The sequence below is a fragment of the Pygocentrus nattereri genome, chromosome 5 (assembly GCF_015220715.1).
Source record: "Pygocentrus nattereri isolate fPygNat1 chromosome 5, fPygNat1.pri, whole genome shotgun sequence".
NCBI classification, from domain to species: domain Eukaryota; kingdom Metazoa; phylum Chordata; class Actinopteri; order Characiformes; family Serrasalmidae; genus Pygocentrus; species Pygocentrus nattereri.
Window position 1 is genome coordinate 37,593,182 of NC_051215.1, and position 21,773 is coordinate 37,614,954.

Sequence of the window (21,773 nt, forward strand, 5' to 3'; positions counted from 1 at the left end):
CCATCCCTATCAGGAGACTTGATTTAAAATTTTTAACGAAATCTGCAGGGAGATTCTTCCATACGTCCAATCCATCAGCAGCTTTTGCAAACCTGCCTCCTTTATTCAGTAACGGCTTCTTGATACACATTCTTTCAGATCCATAGTGTTGAGTTGTGGTCTCACGATGGAAAGATGCACATTTTTTTCAGATCTGAAACAAGAGTGGAGCTTGATTTTCTGCTCTTTCTCAAAGATGAAAGCTTTAAATGCTGTTTATGTGCTGGGGACACTTTTAGGGGTCTACAAGGTCTTGCACGGTTGTTAGGAGTCCTATTTTCTCCATATCTTTTAATCATTTTCAAACTTCAGTTTCGGAAACTCCTGTTTTTCACTTTTTGTTCTTTGACTTTCCCATTCCTTATGCAAGTGTATTACCGTATATCTAATACCATCAGAAATATCCTTAAAAATGAATTCCTTGTACTTAATGGTGGTTTTCCCTTGAAACTAAATAAATGAAGGATGGTCAGTGACTTTTGGTCACTGCTGTTTACACAAACCTTTGTATTATTAATCTTGTTTACAATGTATGAACCTGAGCCATACATTCAATTTAACAAAGCACATCTACAGCACAGACAGCAAGGCAGTGCCTTAATGCAATTAACATTTGAGAAATACACAGTGGGTGCTGGTGCATGGTCATGAACGCTGCCCATCTGGGTCAACATTTTCGCTGCCCACACAACCCGCTGGCCTCATGTCTCTGAAGCGGCACTGATCAGCCAACCCTGAGCTTTATCACTCCACTTCCACCAGAGAACAGATAGGCTCCATATCTGCGCCAGTGTGGAGTTCCCCCTGTTTCAGAGAGCCATGCCTTCCCATAAGAACAGCTCAGCCTTGGGCCAAAACAGCTAATGCCACCAATTTCCCAGCAAGCATGCATGTGCGTCCTCAGTGGACAATGCTTTTACTATGACAGCCAGCATTTTTCCCTTGTGATGGAAGGTCATGGCTGTGGACTGTTTATAAGAGGGAGGCCAAAGCTGTAATATGCATTTTTAACATTCCAGGGGTGGTGAGCAATAAACAATGTCAATGACTCTGCTCATTATTTATTATATGATGCATTGTTGGGTACAAAACAGATCTGTACATGGGAGTTTGTTCTCTGGATCAGATATTCAGTTTGCTCTTAGAAACATTAAAATGTTACACAGCCTGAAAATGCTGAGATGAGATGTTTGTAGTGGTAAGAAATGTATCACTTGATTTGCCAAAATTTTGCCACTGCCACTTGTCAGTTTAATGGACATTGTTATTATTATTATTTTTAAAAATGCACACACATGCACACACACACACAGACAGACAGACAGAGAGACAGACAGACAGACAGACCCTCTCTAAACCACTTATCTTTCTGGGTTCTGGAGCCTATACGAGCGATCATTGGGTAAAAGGCAGGATCCACCCTGCCTTTTAGCCCAATGACAAGTTGCCAGTCCAAAAAGATGGACAATAATGCAAAAATATAACAAAATATCTTTATTACACATGATGGGTAATCTGATATTTGGTTTAATACTGGATAAATTGGATAATTCTGTGTAAACTGGAACAAAAGTAAACAGTAATGTCACATTTTAAAAATGCTATCCAGGTAGTGCAGTTGCATGAAATACCATACTTAACAGAATGTCCACAACGCACTGTCATATCTCCATAATGCAAATTGCCAGTTTTGCATTGCAGTATCAGTGTGATGATCATTGCCCCAAAATACCATGCCATCATCTTGCCCGCTCCTACTGTTAACCCCTTACAAACTAATAGCCTGTATGTTGATCTACATTTCAGCTCCTCGCTCTCATAACTTACATATCTGTTTCATATTAGTTACCAAGCAATTTATAGTTGCTACTGGATGATGAGTCTTATTAATAACTGTATAATCAGCCTGACGTTCATAAATGCATACTGTCTTAGACGTATTGTTCTAGGCAAAACTTTTAATTGATCCTGAAGGTTTATATTATGCGGAAAAAAGTTCTTCACACACATCTGATTCACTTTTCACACTTTTAAAAGCCTATTTAAAATTTCTGTGATGTAAAACAATTCTAATGCGGTCACCTGGCAAGTGGCAATAGCTACATTTTTTTATTCAATGGCTGTGTAGACATATAGCAATGCTTGTACTGACCAAGAAAATGCTGCTGCAAAATAACATTTGTAGTACACTAATTCATTACACCATAATAATATCATATTCTTACAGTAAAAGACTACATGGTGTAAAAAGATTCAATAACCAGTTCCTAGATACCCCCCACCCCCCCTCACACAGAGCGAGGCAGAAAGAGACCTAAGGGGGAGGGTGTGGCTTGGCCAGTGGTGAGAGTGGACTGGGAGGACATCCAGCACTCTGGGCCTGAGGCTTAAAGATGAAAAGCATTATCTTAGATGCAGCTCACCACAGACACACAGGCTTTGAAGAGGTGGAACTCTGTCTTTGCCTCCTCACACTCCTGAGACTTCCACATGAGAAATGTGAATCAAGATCAAACCAGTGATTTGAAAGGGAGTGATTTTAATTTCCTCAAGTCCTGCACCGTTTGAGAGAACAAAACACGATGAAATTAATCAAAAGCTCAAAGCTATGCATAGGGACAGTGTGTAAATGTAACCTGCACAAGGGGGGTCTGGTGTTCTAATTACAAAGCAGTCTACTTGAGCTACTGACCTGTTAAAGAGCCACTTCTGTGCTTGCAATATATTACATCAACACAATTCATGCCAAAGGTAAGTAAAGTGAAAGATGAAATTGTGTTGATTAAGCATATTTTATTCATTTGGAGAAAGTGTGCAGATTTTAATCAAGTAAATTCAATGTATGACTTTTTTCAGTGAACGGGCTGAGAAAGCCAAGTATATCAGTGTAGTCCATGTCTTGACCTCATTAATAGTGGTTTGAGAAGAAAATATGAAACTGTAGCGGGCAAAAGAACTTGGACTGGAGCTCTGTTTTGTGTAGGAGTTGAGGAGAAAAGGGTTTGAGAGGAAGAAGTGGTGCAGTGCAAACATTTTGTCACAGAGAACAGAAGGTGATCCGGGAGGGAAATTAGGTAGAAGGGAGAAGTTTAGGCAAGTCTTTCTCACCAACTTCATGATTTCCTTCATTTTTCTAAACTATTTCTTAACTCCCTAATTCCTCACTGATATAAAGGAACAGCCGCTCACCTTCTCTATCTTTTTCATCTGGGAGAGCTTTTGCTTCAGGGCCTGACTGTTGGATGTTTTATCCTTACAACTCCAGAAGTAGACAGATAGAAGCTGCTGTGTGGTCAAAAATCTCTCTTTCTCTTACTTCCACTCTTTCCAGGTTCTTACCACTTCCACTTGCATTACATCAGCTGGCCTCCCCTGCCTCTCCTGCATTTGACTACCATCGAAGTTCCCTGTGTTGCACAGCCCCCAGCTCTCTACTTCACAATCACACATACAGATTTATTTTAATCTACAAGGTGTGGAGTCATAAATGTTACTCATGTGTATTATATGCAGTGAGGTTCAAAAGTCCAAGACTGGTGAAAATGTTTCTATTTTGCATTCCTTTCTAATTTAGTACAATGATTTTCATTACAAATGATAATATTAGCACAACAATTTGAGTGAAACATGAGTGAAGCAGCCTGAGGCAAGTGTGTGGTGATTTAGGCATGCATAATGCTAACTAGCGGCCATAAGTTACATGTTAACTACAACACTCTTTCCAAAAAAGTTATGCAGAATGTAAATAAAAACTGAATGCAACTACATGTAAATGATTTAAACTCTATATTTAATTGAAAACATTACGAACAAAACATTTTAAAAGTTGAAAGTTTCAAAACAAAAGTCTGGTAAATTTGAGGAATGCTAAAAAAAAAAACTGGTTAACTGGCCTGTTAACAGGTCAGTAACAAGATTGGGTATAAGAAGAGAATCACAAAGAGGCAGAGTATCTTAGAGGTAAAATGGGGAGAGGTTCACTCTGTGAAAGACAATAAAAAAAAAGCTATTTCTCAACATAGCAAAAGAATTGGAGATTCCATCATCTACAGTACATAATACCAGTAAAAGATCCAGAGAAATATCTATGTGTAAGGGACAAGCCCAAAAAATTGTTTTGGCTGGCCGTGATCTTCGGGCCCTCCAGTGGCACTGCATTAAATACAGAGATCACTACATGGGCTGAGGAACACTTCTGAACACATACGTAAACTAGATCCAGAAACGTCACTGCCTTCTCTGGGCCCGAGCTCGTTTAGGATGAGGTGAACTGAGGTGAAGTTGGAATGAGGTGTGGTGTGGTTTGATGAATCAAAAGTTACATTTTTTGAAAATCATAGACACTGTGTCCTTTGGGTTAAGACCACCCGGTTTGTTATCAGCACTGTTCAAAAGCAAGCACGCATGATGGTATAGAGGTGCATTAGTGTACATGGTATGGGTGACTTGCACATCTGTAAAGGCTGAATGGCATACACTGGTTTTGGCTGCCATCCAGATGACATCTTTTTCAGGGAAGGCCTCACTTATTTCAGCACGACAATGTAAAACCACATTCTGCATGTATTATAACAGCATGGCTCTACATTAAAAGAGTTAGGGAAGTCCCTGACAAAGGAGTCCCTGAACTGCTGAGTAGCTGAAATCCCATATCAAGCAAGAATGGAAAAACATTTTACTTTCAAAACTACAGCAAGTCTCCTCAGTTCCCAAACGCTTTCAGAGTGTTGTTAAAGAAGAGGTGAAGCAAGATAGTGGCCCTCTCTCATCGTTTTTGGAACATACTGCTGGCATATACTTTTCAAAAACCAATACACTTTTTCAGTTTCAATATTCAATATGTATACATGTCTATCTGTCCGCCCACAGCTGGGATAGGTTCCAGCACCCCAGTGACCCAGGAGGATAAGCAGTTTAGATGACGTGTGTGTCTGTGTATATGATATGTGGTCTTTGTACTATTTTTCACTAAATATAGGGTTTATATGATTTGCATATCATCGCATTCTAATTTTATTTACATTTTGTATAGCGTCCCAACTTTTTTCGAAACAGTGTTGAACACCAGCCTTGCAGTTCTTGTGGAAGATTAAAGAAGAACCTTTAGACACCAAAGGTGTGTGACTGATTATATTTTGTTCCTACTTTATTAAGTGGGGAAAAAAAACAGCACTGACCTTTGCTTTCTTATGTTTACAATATTAGTGATGTGTCTGTTTTGCTTATCGTTAATTTTATAGGCTTCCCTTCTTTCAATATGATCATCCAATACCCAGACAAAAAAAAAAAAAAAAAAGCAAACTCAGCAGCTCTTCGAGTCACACTATCACAGCTCTGATAATATTTAGAGGGAGGCCGCAGGAAAGAGTCGTAACTCTATAGCCTACACTGCAATTACTTACTTTATTTCCAATATGGTTCCAACTCTCAGTGGCTTCGGGCCCTGTCTTTACATTACACATTACTGATGTTACGTACTTAATGTGCAGTGAACTTACTGACATTAAGTAGCTTAGGACTGTAGTAAGCATGTCTACATGCAGCACGTTTCAGACGACAGTAATGTATGCAAGGGCTCTGTCTGCATGACTTACACTCTAAAGTCAAACAAAATACCTAATGTTGCTAACAGTAAATAAACATGAATAGCCATCAATTAGCACAATGATAATTGGTGACTACTAGATTCCATTCTCTGTTAGCCATATTAGCATGTTCAGCCTATTCTTTTAACCTATTCTTTATGGCATTTTGCTGACGCTCTTATCCAGAGCGACTTACAATTTGATCATTTTACACAGGTAGGCCAAGGTGGTGTTAGGAGTCTTGCCCAAGGACTCTTATTGGTATAGTGTAGGGTGCTTGCCCTGGTCAGGGATTGAACCCCAGTCTACAGCGTAGAAGGCAAAGGGGTTACCCACTACACTAACCAACCATGTTAACTAACTAACTTAACTAACCAAGATCTTAAACGTTCTGCATAATAAAATGGCTAAGATGTAAACAAAGTCAATTAAAGTGGTTTGACGTGAAAAGCTCTATTCTATAGAAATGTACAGAGTCAGGAGTGTTCACAGCAGTGATGATAGGAACCACACATCTGGAGAGTTCAGTGCCCTAAAAGCTGCATCACAGAAAGCTATTTCATGTAACAGTTACAAATATTCTGTCTAATGTCTGTGATATCGTTACATGATAGTTCTGTGATGAGATTCTGACTTAAATAATAATAAGTTTTAAAACCAATTAATGGTTTTAAAATAATAAGTTTTAAAACCAATTAATGGTAGAGAGGTACATGCAGGGTGTTTTAAGGCAAAATAGTCCCCAAAGAAAACTTCTTTTTTCAGACTTAACCCTATTTTATCTTTATTAATATTACATATAAAAACTCAGAAGACAAGTTGAAGTTTACTGGTAGCTATATATAGTAAATAAAATGGCTGTATTTGCATTGTAGACACCAATTTCTGGAAAAAAAGGTAAGCTTCTCTGCAATGAACCATCTCACATCAAATCTGTCTAAATGACTTTGTTTACATTTCAGTGACTGAATTGTGCAGATATTTTGAAAATCAGTGGAATTCCCCTTACTGACTAGTATCTATTATACATTATTTAGGAACCACTAAGAAACTAAAATATAATGTATGTAATTATGGTCCTCTAAGGGTTAAGGGGTTTTAAAGCTCTGGTTCAAAAGGAGTCAAATCACAAAATAATAGATATTCTGAATATCAGTGGGATTTTCATAGGTGGAGCTATAACTGCACTGAAAAATGTTATGAATTACTTGATGCAACATGTACTTCTTTTATATGTCAAAATATATGTCAACACATTTTTCTTCTGTTTAATTATTTTTGGCAATAATTGTGGTGTTGTCATATGCATACATTAAAATGGTTAAGTTTACATATTTCTCCAAATGCAATTGATCAGCTAAAACATGTTTGCAATCTAAAGTTTGCTTGAGTTTTGTCTATGTTCAAATATAATAGTATGCCATACAGTATCAAAAACACATATGCAAGTCAACTTAACTGCAGTTTGATGTGTGTGTGGTAATTTAGGCATGACTGGGAATCATAAGCTTCCGCTACTTGTTAGCAACATTAGCCTTGTTACGTTTGCCCTTTAAAGTCAAAATAAATTAATCAAAGTAAATTGAATGCATTGCTTTTGTTCTGTCTGGCTGCATGTAAGTGAATGGGAAGAAAAGGGTTAAAGTGGCAGTGCCAGATCAGAGAGCAGCAGAAATACAGAAACACCTTTCAGCACACTTCATGTCAAATTACAGGGGCACATTCATGCAAGACTGTCTCCCCAACAGCGCTTGTGCTTCTTGCAACGTGTTCCAAAAATACATGTAAAATGGCTCACACATTGAAGCCACAGCTTCCTGGATTCTTTTCATACATTTGCCGCTCCAGATGTTACAGCCTTTACCACCAGCAGCTCTTTCCAGAACTGAAGGACTTCCAATACAATGAACAACTCCAACTAACCATAAAGTCTTGCAAATCCCAGTAAAGTGCTGTTTTCTCGCAATGGAAGATCTGGCTACTGTACCAGTCTCTTCTTTCCTGGATAAAGGAGCAGGACAGCGGATAGATCTAGGAGGAAAGAAAGCAGTGTGCTTACCCTTGGGCTGAGCAGCGTGTTGCTCCTGCAGCCTGCAGCAGCTGAGCCCCATGTCGGAACACGGCGGCTACACAAATGCCATGCCAGTTCCACCCATGGCCCGCCCGGAAGGTGAATCCTTTACACAGGTATGTGCCAGGGGCACACACTCAATAGTGAGAGAGAGGGGGGAGAGAGAAAGAGAGAGAGAGGGACAGGGAGAGAGAGAGAGAGAGAGAGAGAGAGAGAGAGAGAGAGAGAGAGAGAGAGAGAGAGAGAGAGAGAGACAGAGAGAGAGAGAGAGAAAAAGGGAGAGAGATATATACAGAGAAAGACAGAAAGAAACAAGAAGAAAGAAAGAGAGCCAAAGAACCCCCAAAAATGTAGCATTACAGCCAGAAAACCCAAAAAACAAGTCTTTCACTTGCTTCATCCATTCATTCATTCAAAAAAGTTGTTTTTTTTCTTTTTTTCTTCTTCCTTTTCTTTTTCCCTGCCCCCTGCTCCAGCAGACACACACACAGCCCCTCCAGACTGGGAGTGGAGATTTGGCTTGCCCTCACTCACCCTCATGAGACACGCCACCACCGAGCTCATCTTTGCTAAACACTGCGAACATCCCCCAAACACAAACAGACCCAGCTAATCAATCTGTGTGTGTTTGTATGGTGCAGAAGAAAACGTGACTTTACATGGGGGTGGGTTAACATTTCCACCAGCCTGACGCACGTATCTCTGCATGTCGCCCGGATCTTTTTCCCCCTATTAAACTCCAGTGCTTATTAATTACGCTCGACCCCTCTTTGAAGACATTTTTGGAGACCACACGGCAATTGTGTGTTACACAGATGCTTTTATTGCACAGTACTGGGGGGGGGGGGGGGGCATCTGTGGCCACAATGTACAGTAAAGCACTCGTTACAGAGCAGACATGAACCTTCTTCAAATGACTTGTCAGCCACAAGCACATGCTCAGTGCAGACCTCCACTGTGCAGCCCCACTCCAGTCACCGCTCCTGCCTTTGTGTCAAGAACAGGCATAAATAGAGCCATTGTTCAAGTGTCTGACATCTAGTGCATGCCAAGTGAAAAGAGATGGACATTTAAACACAAAGTAATAGTACACAAAAGGGCTAAACAGGGCTGTTTTCCAGCTTTTCATTATATCACTGTGGTTTTACAGTATTATTTAGGATGTCCAAAAAAATAAACAATAATAATAATAAAACTGCAAGTGGTTCTGTATTAAAGGAATAGTCCAACATTTTCAACCTAATGTAGATCTGCCTCATTTGTAGTATACAGTCGTTTACCATTAATTACTCATTTTACCAATAATTAATGATCAAGTAAGGTTCCTTGTACTTAAAAGTAGGACAAAAAAAAAAAACAGTGGACTTAAAACACACATAATGTTACTGCCCACTGACATCTGATACAAGTATGCTTTGAATCAACATACATTCTGTACTTTTATAAGTACAGGGAAACATAAAAATGATTGTCCATGGACAGTACAATATAGATCTGGCAGACAGATGTTATATAATATTTATTATATTTTATTGTATGGCACTGTGTATTGTAGTTTATTGTATAGTATTTTATTGTATTGTACTGCATTGCATTGATTGGCACAGAGTTATGTTCCTTTTTCTCTCTGTATCTACAGTGACTTTTTGTTTCTAGCAGTATCTTGAGCTCAGGACTGTCTTTTTCTCTAAGCTATTGGTAACTAGCAAAGATACTTTCTCTAGATAGACAAAGCACTTCTTGTAAGTCGCTCTGGATAAGAGCATCTGCTAAATGCAGTAAATGTAAATATTAAGCTGAAATAACTTGGACTCTTTTTCTAAATCTGAAGTGGTATATAACTGCTCATTCAGGTTCTCTTTGGTATGCAGTAGTGTGCAAAATTCTTTCCACGAATAAACCTTGCCATTAGGTACCACGTTATGGAGCTTTCAGGAGATATTTCTGAGGATGTTAGATATAACAATTCACTTGCATAAGGAAGGGAAAAGTTGAAGTGGAAAAAAAAAAAAAGTAAAATAAGCAGTTTTCAAAACTGAAGTTCAAAAAGTGATTAAAAGATATAGAGACCTGCAGGACCTGGTAGACCACCAAAACTATCACCACCGGATAAACAGTACTTAAAGCTTTCATCTTTGAGAGAGAGGAGAAAATCAAGTTCTACTTTTGCTTCAGACCTGGAAAAATCCTCAGGGCATTTCTATCCATCCTTCCACTATGAGAAACTCAACTCTCTGAATAGATGTATAACCGTCAAGATGCCATTACGGAGAAAAGGAAATAGACAAAGAAGAAAAGAATTTGCATTAGAACATGAAATCTTAACAGCTGAGACTTGCCGTAAGGTTTTACAGACCTGATGAGTCATTTGTAATTGGGATTTTTAGGATGGTGAGAAGCAGAACATGCAACTAAATTCTAAGACTGAACTTTGGACGTGTGGAAAAATATCCCTACAGCTTTCTTTGAAAATCCAAAAGCAAGTCACCAGAAAAGAACTGAGGCTTTAATAAAGGCAAAGTGTGGACACACTAAATTCTGAAAAATCTAATATGTAGTTGTTAATGCTTTTGTATAACTTTGAGTTAAATATGTTTTCCCGCTTTTGTTCTTAACTCTAAAAACTACAACTTCTATAATACTTCACTGTTTTGCCTGGAAATGAAGTAAATAAAGGGTGGTCCCTGACTTCTGCATAGTACATATTACATATATTGCAAGGAATACAACTGCAAGTAAAACTGCAAAAAGCCATGTAGTAAGCCATGTAAGACAATTTTCCTCTTGGGCTGTAATAAAATTTTAGTAAAAAAACCTGTAAAAGAAAAAGAGAGTAATACTCATTCTCAACAACCAAAACCAGCATTTGGTTCTCAGGAGACATATTTGCCTGGACTTTCTATTTGCTTTGCCTTTTGCTGCATCAAAGCCCTTTATGGGAGGAGAACACAGACAAGAGCTCATCTGGCCTTAGATAATCCGGGATAAAAGACCACCAAGAAGCACAGGATCCCAAGTGTGTCCACCTAAAGACGCTAGTCACTGTATGCTATGACACAGCACTTGGCTACCTGAGTGCAATTTTCCAACAAGACAAAACTTCCCTAAATAATGATAAAGTGTAAGACTCAGCAAATTCATGCTATTATGAGAGATTTTCACACTCAACATAATTGCCTCTTACAGACCAGCCTTTGCTTTGTGTTTGGATGCACAGGCAGTTACAAAAGCTTTCACTATTACAGCATGCACTGAGAAAAAACAGTCCGGCTGGTATTGGTAGCTGGGTTTAATTATTTGGTAACACTTTAGTTAAGGGCACTGTTCATAAGACTACATGATGCCTATGTAAGCAATTCATATCCCTTCATAAGCCTATAGTTATGAACACTGATAGAATACATAAGCCTACATGTATGAAGGCTGATTACAACTACTGTCTGATATCATCAAGCCTGCTGTTTTCAATAGGAAAGTCAAAATCCTATGTATTATGTATTATAAAATGTTTATAAACATTTACATTTATACGTGTTGTTATGAAGGACTTATCAGAATAAAGATAAATTAACTGTTTAGGTAAGTAAAGGGACCAATATTTGTTATAGAAGGTATGAATATTTCATAACATATCAATCAATATTATTATCATTTGATTGTTAAAGCAGCACACAAGATGCTGTGAGGTGCGATGCTGTGAGGTGCCCTGTAAAGTCTGAAATAATCATTTAAAATAGGGGGCCGGTCAGATCTCAAGGATCTTTTTGGAACACATCATATATCTTTGCATATTAATGCTACACATACAGTCAAAAAGAAGCTTCAGCTCGATGTTTAGGTCTCAAATGCAAATCAACATTATACTGATAAAGACATGATGCCAACAGTAGATCCTTCATTTACATCCCCAGAAGACACATCGTTCACCAAGTTTTCTCCTTACCAAGTTCTCGTTCAATACTCTTTCAAAGCACTCGCAAAAATCAGACTCATCCATGCATGGGTGTTCGAAGCGCAACCGATAAAAACAAAATGCTCTTTCGTAAATTGCATGTAACTACACATTTTCACCAGAGAGGTCTTCAAGTCCCCAAATGTTATTTAGTGCTGCTTTAATTTGTGAGACATTATGCTTCTACACGGTCATACCTTTGCTGTTATATTTCTTTGTACGAAGCCATAGGTCTAGTGGTTGAATTCAAACCAAATCAAGGGGGTGATGGAGTGGTGGTTATGAGCTGTAAGCAGAATTCCTCTTTTTTAAATTTATTTCTTTTTTTCCAGATTATACTGTGAATTTTTTTTCACATTATACTGTGATAAGACTGCCTAGACAGCAGTAATCGGGCCTTTTATACAATGACATTACACCCCCTTTTGGACTACCATCTGCAGCCAAATATGAATATACAGAGCTTATGGCAATCTTAAATTAATTTTTGTGGAATTTGGTACTTCATGTACATCAACGGCAACTTAGCATGTAAATCTTAAATATAAATGGGATGAAAGTATCAGTGTTAGGCATGCAAGGTGAAAACATAATACAAACCCAGGGGGATGGAAAGTGGAATGGCAGTTTTACAAAGGGGATGATTAGTGTCATTTGTATTGACCAGAGAAGCAGCATTCCCTTTCACTTACCTCTAATCAAGCCCTGCTTATATATAATCAATGAAGAGAGGTGAAGTTAAAATCTCCTCTACGGCTATTGCTCAGAACCTCATCACTAAAAGTGACCACAAGCGAGCAGTAGCAGCAGCATTTTAGGTCTGCGGGCTGATGGATATAGCACCAGCTTGTGATATTTACATGGTGTAAATGAAGGAATTCACTCATCAGCAGGTTACGACAAAAAGGGGGAGAGCTTTACATCAGTCCACATGTTGCTAGGCACAGAAATGAAGTATTCCAATAAACAGGCAAAACACTGCATGTTTTGACATACCGTGGCAAGAGGCTGTAGATCTGCATGCACAGCAGAGCTACATAAATGCACTATGACCAGTTCAGACCTGACAAAATGACACAATAATGACAGTATACAGTGTAGTAATATACAGTAAAGTGTCTACAGTTAGATAGCTATGTGTGTAAAAGGTTATCACAGACAGAATGGCTGCCACAGACAAAACTGCCTGCATTGCTTTTCTTCTTCCGTGAATGAAGAGTAACATTTAACCTCGACCACCAACATTTTGAAAACATTTGTCAGCTTTATCAGCAAACCACCCCCTCCACAAGTATCGTCACTCCTAAAAAAGATGTTAAAAAAGGTGATAGAGATATGTGCTTCTTGTTTATAAGCTTTTACACTGAAAATAAAATTTGCTCAAATGTCAACATATTTTAAAATATCTAAAAAGCTTGGTGTACTGGTTTCATTGTCTGTATTACACTACTCGCTTCTTTAAGGGTCCTTAAGTAAGGAAAATGGCTCTACACAGAACCATGAACACTTAAAGGGTTCTTTGCCTTTTTGAACCTTTTTGAAAACGGTTCTATATAGCACCAAAAAGTGTTCTTGAAATCATAACAATAGAAGAACCCTCTTTGGTGCTGTATAGAACTCTTTTCAAAAAGATTCTAAGTAGAACCATATAAAAACCCACTCTCCTCATTAATCTGAAGGACCCTTTTTATCATACAAATAACCCTTTAATCATGCAAAGGGTTCTCGGAGTGTTCATGTTTTTTTATACAACCATTTTCTTTATGAAATAACCTCTGACACCATCTTTTTTAAGTGTGTACTATGTAAATAGCTTGTGCATACATTTGTGCGTTTAGAGCATTTTTTTTACATTAGATGTTTATTGAGTTTTACAGAAATTAGTTTGTAACAGAACAAATTGAGAAAATCTCTCACCACAGCAGTATCGGAGGAGGGTTAACATACTCTATGAATTTAAATAAATGGAAAGTGCAATAGGGCAAAATAAAATAGAATATAAAGCAATACAACAATACAAATATGATACAAGAAGGAAACAACAATTACAATTATATATCATCCAGCATTTTCCAGACTGATGACAAGACTTCACAGAATTTTCGGAGTTTTTTGTGAACTTCAAAAGTAAGTTTCTCCAGTGGAAGAAGGTTCGACACCTGTGTCAGCCACATGTTGAGTGAGGGAACATCTGGAGATATCCACAACAGTAAGATGCATTTTTTGCTAGATATGATAATGCTCCCAACAAATAGGCTTGATTGTCATTTATTACCATATCGGGGCTGTAATTCAAAAAGATACAAACATGGTGACATATGGAAGCTTTTATCCAATATTTTCATAACAACTTGATGAACATCTCTAAAAAAAAAATGTTTGAATTTTTATACATTCTCAAAACATGCATAAGTGTACCCTGATTAGTATTGCTCTTAGGACATAGAGGAGATACACTTTTGAACATCTTATGAGGTGCATCTAGGAAATATTTTCTTATGGATATTGTTCCATGTATCATCATCAAATGTAATAGAAAGGTCCCTCTCCCAAACATACCTTAACAAATCATAGCATGACATACTGGTATTAGACAGAGTAGAGTATATACAAGAGATTTTGCACAAGAAGCCATTAGGTTTGGTAAGAAACTTCTCCACATCAGTCAGCTCCCTGCGGAATTTATTATCCTTACATAGGGAATCTACAAAGCGGCGCAACTGCAGATACTCTTAGAAATTTGAGTTTGTGACCTTAAACTGAGTTCTTATCTGCTCAAATGTCATTAAACCTTGATTATGTATACAGGACAGATCTATTATTCCAGACATAAACCATCTATGTAAACCTATATTTCTTAGTTGAGATGGAAAGTCTGGGTTGAGGATAATTGGAGAGTACAGGGAAACGTAGCTTGGGATTTTCAAGTATTGTCTAACGTCCTTCCAAGCCAGGAATGTATTATAAACAGTGTACTTATCTTTTACAGTGTGGCATTTTTCTACGGAGCTAATAAACGGGAGAGACTTTAACTCAAGCGGCTGGCAAAATGAAGATTTGATTTCAACCCATCTAGAATTGTGCCTGGCTAGAAACCAAGATGCCATTTGTTTAATTTGTGCTAACCAGTAATAAAGTTGGAAATTAGGTAGAGAGGCACATCCCTGTTCTTTGGGTTTGGTAAGTTTAAAGAATTTAATATGAGGTTTCTTTCTATTCCATATATGCTCTATTATGCTAGCATTTATATTCTTAAAAATGCTGGAAGATATGCAGCAAGGAAGAGTTTGAAAACAGTGATTAAGTCGAGGTAGTATGTTCATTTCATGACATTGATTCGGCCAAAAACGAATTCGGGAGGGAAGTCCAGACACACAGACCTTGTTCAATTTTGCCCCAAAGTGGTGGGTAATTGGCAGTGAATAAATCGTCCAATTTGGGTGTAATAAATATGCCAAGATATCGGAATCCCATATCAGTGATTCGAAAAGGAGATAACAGTCGTATATCAGCACCCTGCAAGATATTCATGGGAAAGGACAATGATTTACTAAGATTAATTTTATAGCCAGACACTAAACTATAGTCTGATATCAAATCTAGGATGGCCTTAACAGAAACACCTGGGTTAGATAAATATAAGAGGACATCATCTGCATAAAGAGAAATACAATGATCTTCTCCACCAATCATGATGCCAGAAGAGAGTGTACTACCTCTGACTGGGCTAAGAGTTCAATTACTAAGAAAAAAGAAGAGGAGAGAGTGGGCACCCCTGGCGACAGCCCCTGTCTACTGGTAACATTTCAGAGTGAAAATTGTTAGTTTCAACTATGGCAGCTGGGTGTGAGTAAAGTGATTTAATCATATTAATAAAAACTGATCCCATGTTGGCTATCTCCAATAGCATGAATAAGAAATTCCAGTGGACCCTGTCAAATGCTTTTTCAGTGCCTCAGTAAACAATCAATGCAGGATCCGTGTTTCTGCTAAGATGGTCTATGATATTGAGAGCTCAATGCACATTGTCCAATCCATATCTTGATCTCACAAATCCTGTTTGATCTGCATGTATCAGCCATGGTAATAAACCCTCAAGTCTTCGAACAAGTACTTTAGTACATTCAGTAGATTTATTGGTCTATAAGAAGAACATTCCAGTGGGTTTTTATCTTTAAGAAGCAAGCAGATGGAGGCAGTTCTCCACGAATCTGGCATAACATTGTGTTTGTAAATGTGGTGGAGTACGGGCATAAGAATCAATGATATCTCAGGCCAGAATTTCCTATAAAACTCCACAGAATATCCATCCAGTCCTGGGGCCTTGACCGAAGGCAAAGACTGAAGTGCTTCCCAGACCTCCTCCTCAGTGAATGGCGCACCAAGATCCATTTTTTCGGCGTCCGTAACTGCTTGTAAAGAAATATGATCCAAATAGTCTTCAATATTTATGCTGCTCTCGGGCTGTGATGAGTAGAGATTTTCATAAAAATCTCTAAAAGTTTTATTGATTAAATGTGGGTCATATGTAACGTTACAGTTGTTCATTCTGATTGTTTTTATGGATTTCTCAGTCTGACAAGGCTGACAAGCCAACAATCTACTCGGCCTGTTTCCATACTCACATCATTTTTGTTTAGTTAAGAAAATAAGCTTCTTTATATAATCTGTGTAATGGAGGTTAAACTGAGCTCTTGCCTTAACCAACTTGTTCCAATTGATTTGATTAGGTGTTTGTTTATGCTGCTGTTCTAAATGAAGAATCTCATTCTCCAGAGTACATCATCTCTCTTCCTGTGATTATTTTTAATAAAGGAGCTCTGGCAAATTATTTGGACATGGATGGTTGCCTTAGCAGCACCCAAATTGTGCATGGGGACACTGGAAAATTCTGACCAGTAATATTTTATTGAACCCCAAATTGATTCACAGAAAGCATCATTGCTCAACATTGACAGGTTAAATTTCCAGTTTTTAGTCTTTGGCCGATTTTATAATCCATTACTGTATGTATATAACTAACAGCCATAAAAATATAATCTAACCTTGAGTAAGTTTGATGTGGGTTGGATTAAAATGTATAGTCTTGGGTCGAGGGGTGCCGCTCTCTCCACATGTCAACTAAGCCAGAATAACTGCAGACTTCTTTAAGAATCTTAGAAGATTTCTGATTCGATGATGGAGCAGATGAAGATCTTTCTAGTGTATCGTCAAGAACACAATTAAAGTCTCCTGCCAAGAGACTGAATCCTTTACAATACTGATTGAACAATAATATAATGTGAGACATAAAGCGAGGGCAGTCTTCATTAGGGGCGTAGACGTTCATTACAGTGATAGATTGTCCCAAAATGAAGCCAACAATTAAAATAAAATGGCCTTCAGGATCTCGCATTTCAGTGTCAAGAGTGAACAGAATATTTTTGATTATAGTAATAGCTACGTTTATTGGAGGTGAAGGAAAAAAAATAAACTTGACCTACCCAATCATGCTTAAGTTTAACATGTTCTATATCAGTAAGGTGAGTTTCTTGAAGCATTCCAATCAATATTAGTATCTTTCTTTAAGGATTTTTTTCCTTATTATAACACTGCCAATTCCCTTAACATTCCATGTAACCAACCTCAAAGCACCATTCATGATAAGTGCAATCTGAACTTCAGACTTGTATTATGATGCGTAAAAGGTATATACTGCGTGGCAAGAAGATAAGCAATTTATATAGTACAACAAAGTTAAACAAAAAACACCATAACAATAACATCCCCTTATCCTCCCCTCCCAGCCCTGTCCCCAAATGACGGAGCAGTTTAATGAAATCTGGTCACCAAAATCAAACATTCGACAAAATTAAGCCATCAAGGCCTCCTGAAGACAACACAAGCAAAGCTCCAGACACATTATGAACCAGCAAGAGAGTTTGGTATTAGTCCACTGTCAAAATTATACAATCCACTTATGTCCATTTGTCAGCCACCCAGTACTACACAAAAATACTTCAACAAAATGTCTTGGGGGTAAGGATATTGTTGGTTTTAGATTTCTCCGAAAATACAAATAATAAGGCTTAAAAAATTAAGTCGTCACAACAAATAAAATCACGGCAAACTCACTCAGATCCATGAGCAGATTTTGGATCCTCAAATAGCTGGATCTGACCTTCATGAATGCAGCTCAGCCTGACAGGGTACGCAAATCCGCGAAACATGTTGCGCTGTACCATGCGTTTCAGTACAGCGTCAAAGGTGCAACGTTTCCGAAAAACCTTTGATGACAAGTCAGTGTAAAAGCGAAGTCGTGAGCCTTGAAAAGATATCTCGTGTTTCTTCACCAGAGCTCTCAGAACGGCCTCAATCTCTGGGTACCGCAGAAAACGGACAAGGAGGCTCTTTGCTGGAGTCCCTGAGGCTGGTGCAGGGGCGAGAGAGCAGTGGGCATGCTCTATATAAAGGAGATGAAAATCCCGAGGGAGATCGACCCATGAAGGAAGCATTTCTTGAAGAAACTGAGGTAGTGGCGTGGACCCCTCGGATCTTTCAGGTAGGCCAATAATTTTTAGATTCTTCCGTCAGCCTCTGTTTTCTAAGTCTACGTTTACACAGCAGGTAAAAGTGGCCCAAATCCGATCTTTTTCCTCATATGTGACACAGATTTGTCATCTGTGTGGCTGTGTGAACAGCAAAAAATGCATTGAATCTGATAGTTTTTATACTGATTTAAGACACTTTCATATGTGGAACTGAAATCTGATTTGTATCCGATCTGCGGCAATGCGACTCAGTCTGAACAGCCAGATTGGAATTCATGCGACTTTTACATCAATCCAACTCGACATTCATCATTATTTCATGCTGCTGAGACTCAAACATTTAGGCTTATGTTTCTGCACAAAAAACTGAGGAGACTCATCGCAGCCGCTCCGTGTTTGAAGAGGTTTAGAATGAAACGGCTGAGCACAGCCAGAGGAGCCTGAAGCTGCAGCGTTTAAAGAATCGGAGGACACGAACCAAAGAAGTGGCCGTGAATGAATAACGCTCCCTTTCTACAGTGAACTCGAACACATTCTGGGTGATGAGCACAGCTGTCAACCACTGGAACTTCATAATCAATCCTGTGATGCTGGCAAAGACGAAACCGAAAGCTCCAGGAGCAAAAGGCGTTCGCTGGTCATCATGACTGTTTACCTCCGCCTCATGAAGCATTGTTCTTTTGCGCATGCGGGTCGGTTTAGGAGCCAGATCTGTTCAGACTGACGTCGCATACAGATCGCATTTAAAAGACAGTGTGAACAGCCAAACAAAAAAAATCGGATTTGGTGAGAAAATCAGATTCAGGCCACTTTTACCTGCTGTGTAAGTCACTGGCCTTTGCTTGAAGCTGGTCCACGGTCATCGCCAGGGACTTGAGTGTCGCAGCTAGTTTGTTGTTAGCGTCCTCACCCACGGAAATACTGTTTTCGGCTGCATTGAGCCTTCTTTCGGTTTGTTGAACCCGCAGAGTGAGGCTGATGATGGCACTTTCCATAGCGAGGAAGCGATTGTGTTCAGTCGCCCATCCACGTTATCCAGCTGTGATCCAGCAGACTTAATCTCTGCGAGGATCAAGTCTGAATCAGACAAAACTGCATTAGCGTCCATGTTGGCTTTAGCAGCTAGTTCGCTAGTCGCCTGCTGATCTTTTTTCTTGCCTCTTTGAGGGCGAGATGATGCAAAATTGGAAAGTCTTTGTCATTTTGAGAATCTGACATGTTTCAGAGACAGACCGTGATACCTCGTCAAACGCACAAAATCTATTTTCGGAGACACAAAAGAAGTGTTTTAAAAAGTTTGGGAGCGGAATGAAGTTTCAGGCGGCCATTTACTACCAGACCACGTGACACCCTCATTTAGAGCATTTGAGAGGATTTGAGACATTTCTGAATTACAGAAATATATTAATTATTTTATCTATTTATTATTTATTTGTAAATGACTGACTGATTACAGCAACCTGCAATAGAAAAATGGCCAACTACCATAAATGATCAGTTTGTGGTTTCAAAAGCCTCATTCAGTGCCCGTCCTGTGAAACAGATGAGTCAAACTTTGTGGGGGTTCCCAGAGGACTTAAACAGTGTGTTTCAGCAAATGTGAATCCATGGGAAAGTACTGTTGTGCACCTGTAGCTAGACCACGTGGGATGATGTTTACTTTGCAGCGTTTGGCTAGTACAAAAACAGTGGATAATTCACCATGTTAAGCCACCCAAACAAACTAAATGTGGGCATTAAACCTCATACTTTAATGAATTATATATCATGATGGAACATATCAGGCCTGCTAGTTGGACTTTTTATGTGGATAATAACTGTCCGTGTTACTAGGGAGAAGCTTTAGAAGTTGCCACAGCCACAAACGTCCTTCAGACAGCTTTTTGGCTCTTGCCAGAGGATACCATGTGCCCTCTAGTGAATAGCAGCAGCAATGAGGAAATAGTCTATCATCTGCTACAATATACAGGCTCTTTTCAGCACACTGCCCTGTGAGCTGGTTTCCCCTCAAATCCTCCTTGCTTGTACAAAAGCTGACCTGGAGTGCGATCAGTGAGCATTTCAAATGATACAGGCGGTTGCTAAAGTGCTTCGTTCTCACTCACCTGGAACTATCTCAAAAAGGTGCCGTCCAGGCTCGTCTGGATTGGCGGTCAGCTCATTCACTTGGCAGCCATGTAATGGGATACAGCCCTTGGGGAAAAAAAGACAAAATACAGGGCATGTGTACCAGTTCAAGGACAAAATGTTTGAATCTACATTGGGGCGCATACCTCCCCCTTTGAAATGGAGTTTTATCTATTTAATTATTTGTGGAATTAATAGTTATTCTCTAGGGATTATTAAAGATTAGTTCTCCATCAAGACATTGTAAATGGAAAATTGATTTTTTGTGGTAATTACTAAATGAGCTACCCGTCAGGCATAATCGGCTGATAAAAGGCAGTGTGAGTGCAGCTCGCCCTGTTATATGCAATGCTTTATTTTACGCTGTAATCAGCATTGCTGAGTCATGCACAATTAGACTAAACCACTTTCACATTATAAATTATGCACCCCCGGCTCTGAACTCATCCTTAGAATTGAAGCCATTGCATAGCCGCCCCAACCGCCATAGAGCTGCTCTATAGAATATGCTTACTAAACCAATTTGCTATACAGCTGCAGCTAAATGAAATTTCAGCAGGTATGCATTGAGAAGGCTAAAATACTAATTTATCCATTTAACCGCTGGACAAAGTTCTGTAGCAGAGATTGGATTTGGTTAGAGGTTAGAGAGAGTTGGCTCACATGAGTATTACACACATTTTAGAGACTTCAAGATTGATGAGGTGGTGCATCAGGTCAGTTTGTGGGGATGGAGATGTGCCGTCTCATCCCCTGGCCTGCAGCATTACTCTTCTGCAGGTCAAAGGTCAGTTGCTCTGCATCAGCTAAACACATTGACTTATGATGCTGTCGAACAGGAGGGCAAGCTGTTACCAAATTAGCTTGTCAGGCCAAGAGTGTGTGGCTGCCACGCCAGCGCAGAGGCAGAAGGAGACGAGGCCTTTAACACACTTAACAGCACATCATGTACATGCAGCTTTTCAATAGACTTTTGGATTAAGTGTTCAGAATGAGTTGGAAAGGGCAAAAACATTCTTTTAATTTATGCAAATAGAGAGTTTTAAGTCATTTTAGAACATTTTAGAACATTTTAATTAGTCCATTCATCATTACATTTTCATACAATGGATACCCTATTAAGATTAAGGCTGACATGTTGAAATAATGTAACAAAATAAATTAGCATATGTTTATATGGATATTTGTGTATTTAGAAAATTAGTTAAAATATTTGATTATATTGGGTGGCGGAGGAGTGGGGAGAGTAGTATGTTTTGAGATTTACAGAACTTCATTTAATCTCAAATCTTAAATTTCTCCTAGAGGTATACTGCACTTTTGGCAGCTTAGTTGCCAACAGTAAGAAATTTTCCCCCTTGTGTGACATTTTACACTTTGCAGAGGACAAGCTACTTCTAAATATGCTCAAGGATGCATTCATGCAACTTACATGACATACATCATGTAACGTACATTTTGCAAAATGA

The 21,773-nt window shown here is 38.8% G+C and overlaps 1 protein-coding gene across 3 annotated transcripts in view; it reads right to left on the reverse strand.

Annotated features, from left to right (window-relative positions):
- arhgap22 (Rho GTPase activating protein 22) overlaps window positions 1-21,773 on the reverse strand; it is a 45,881-nt gene that overhangs the window by 13,464 nt on the left and 10,644 nt on the right. For 2 of the 3 annotated variants that reach the window (XM_017723945.2, XM_017723954.2), the window contains one exon: window positions 20,283-20,370. In XM_017723945.2, the coding sequence (XP_017579434.1) occupies window positions 20,283-20,370 (88 nt within the window). Of the gene's footprint in view, window positions 1-7,683; window positions 7,826-20,282; window positions 20,371-21,773 lie in introns of those variants that run through there. The other variant, XM_037538630.1, reaches the window with a different exon arrangement.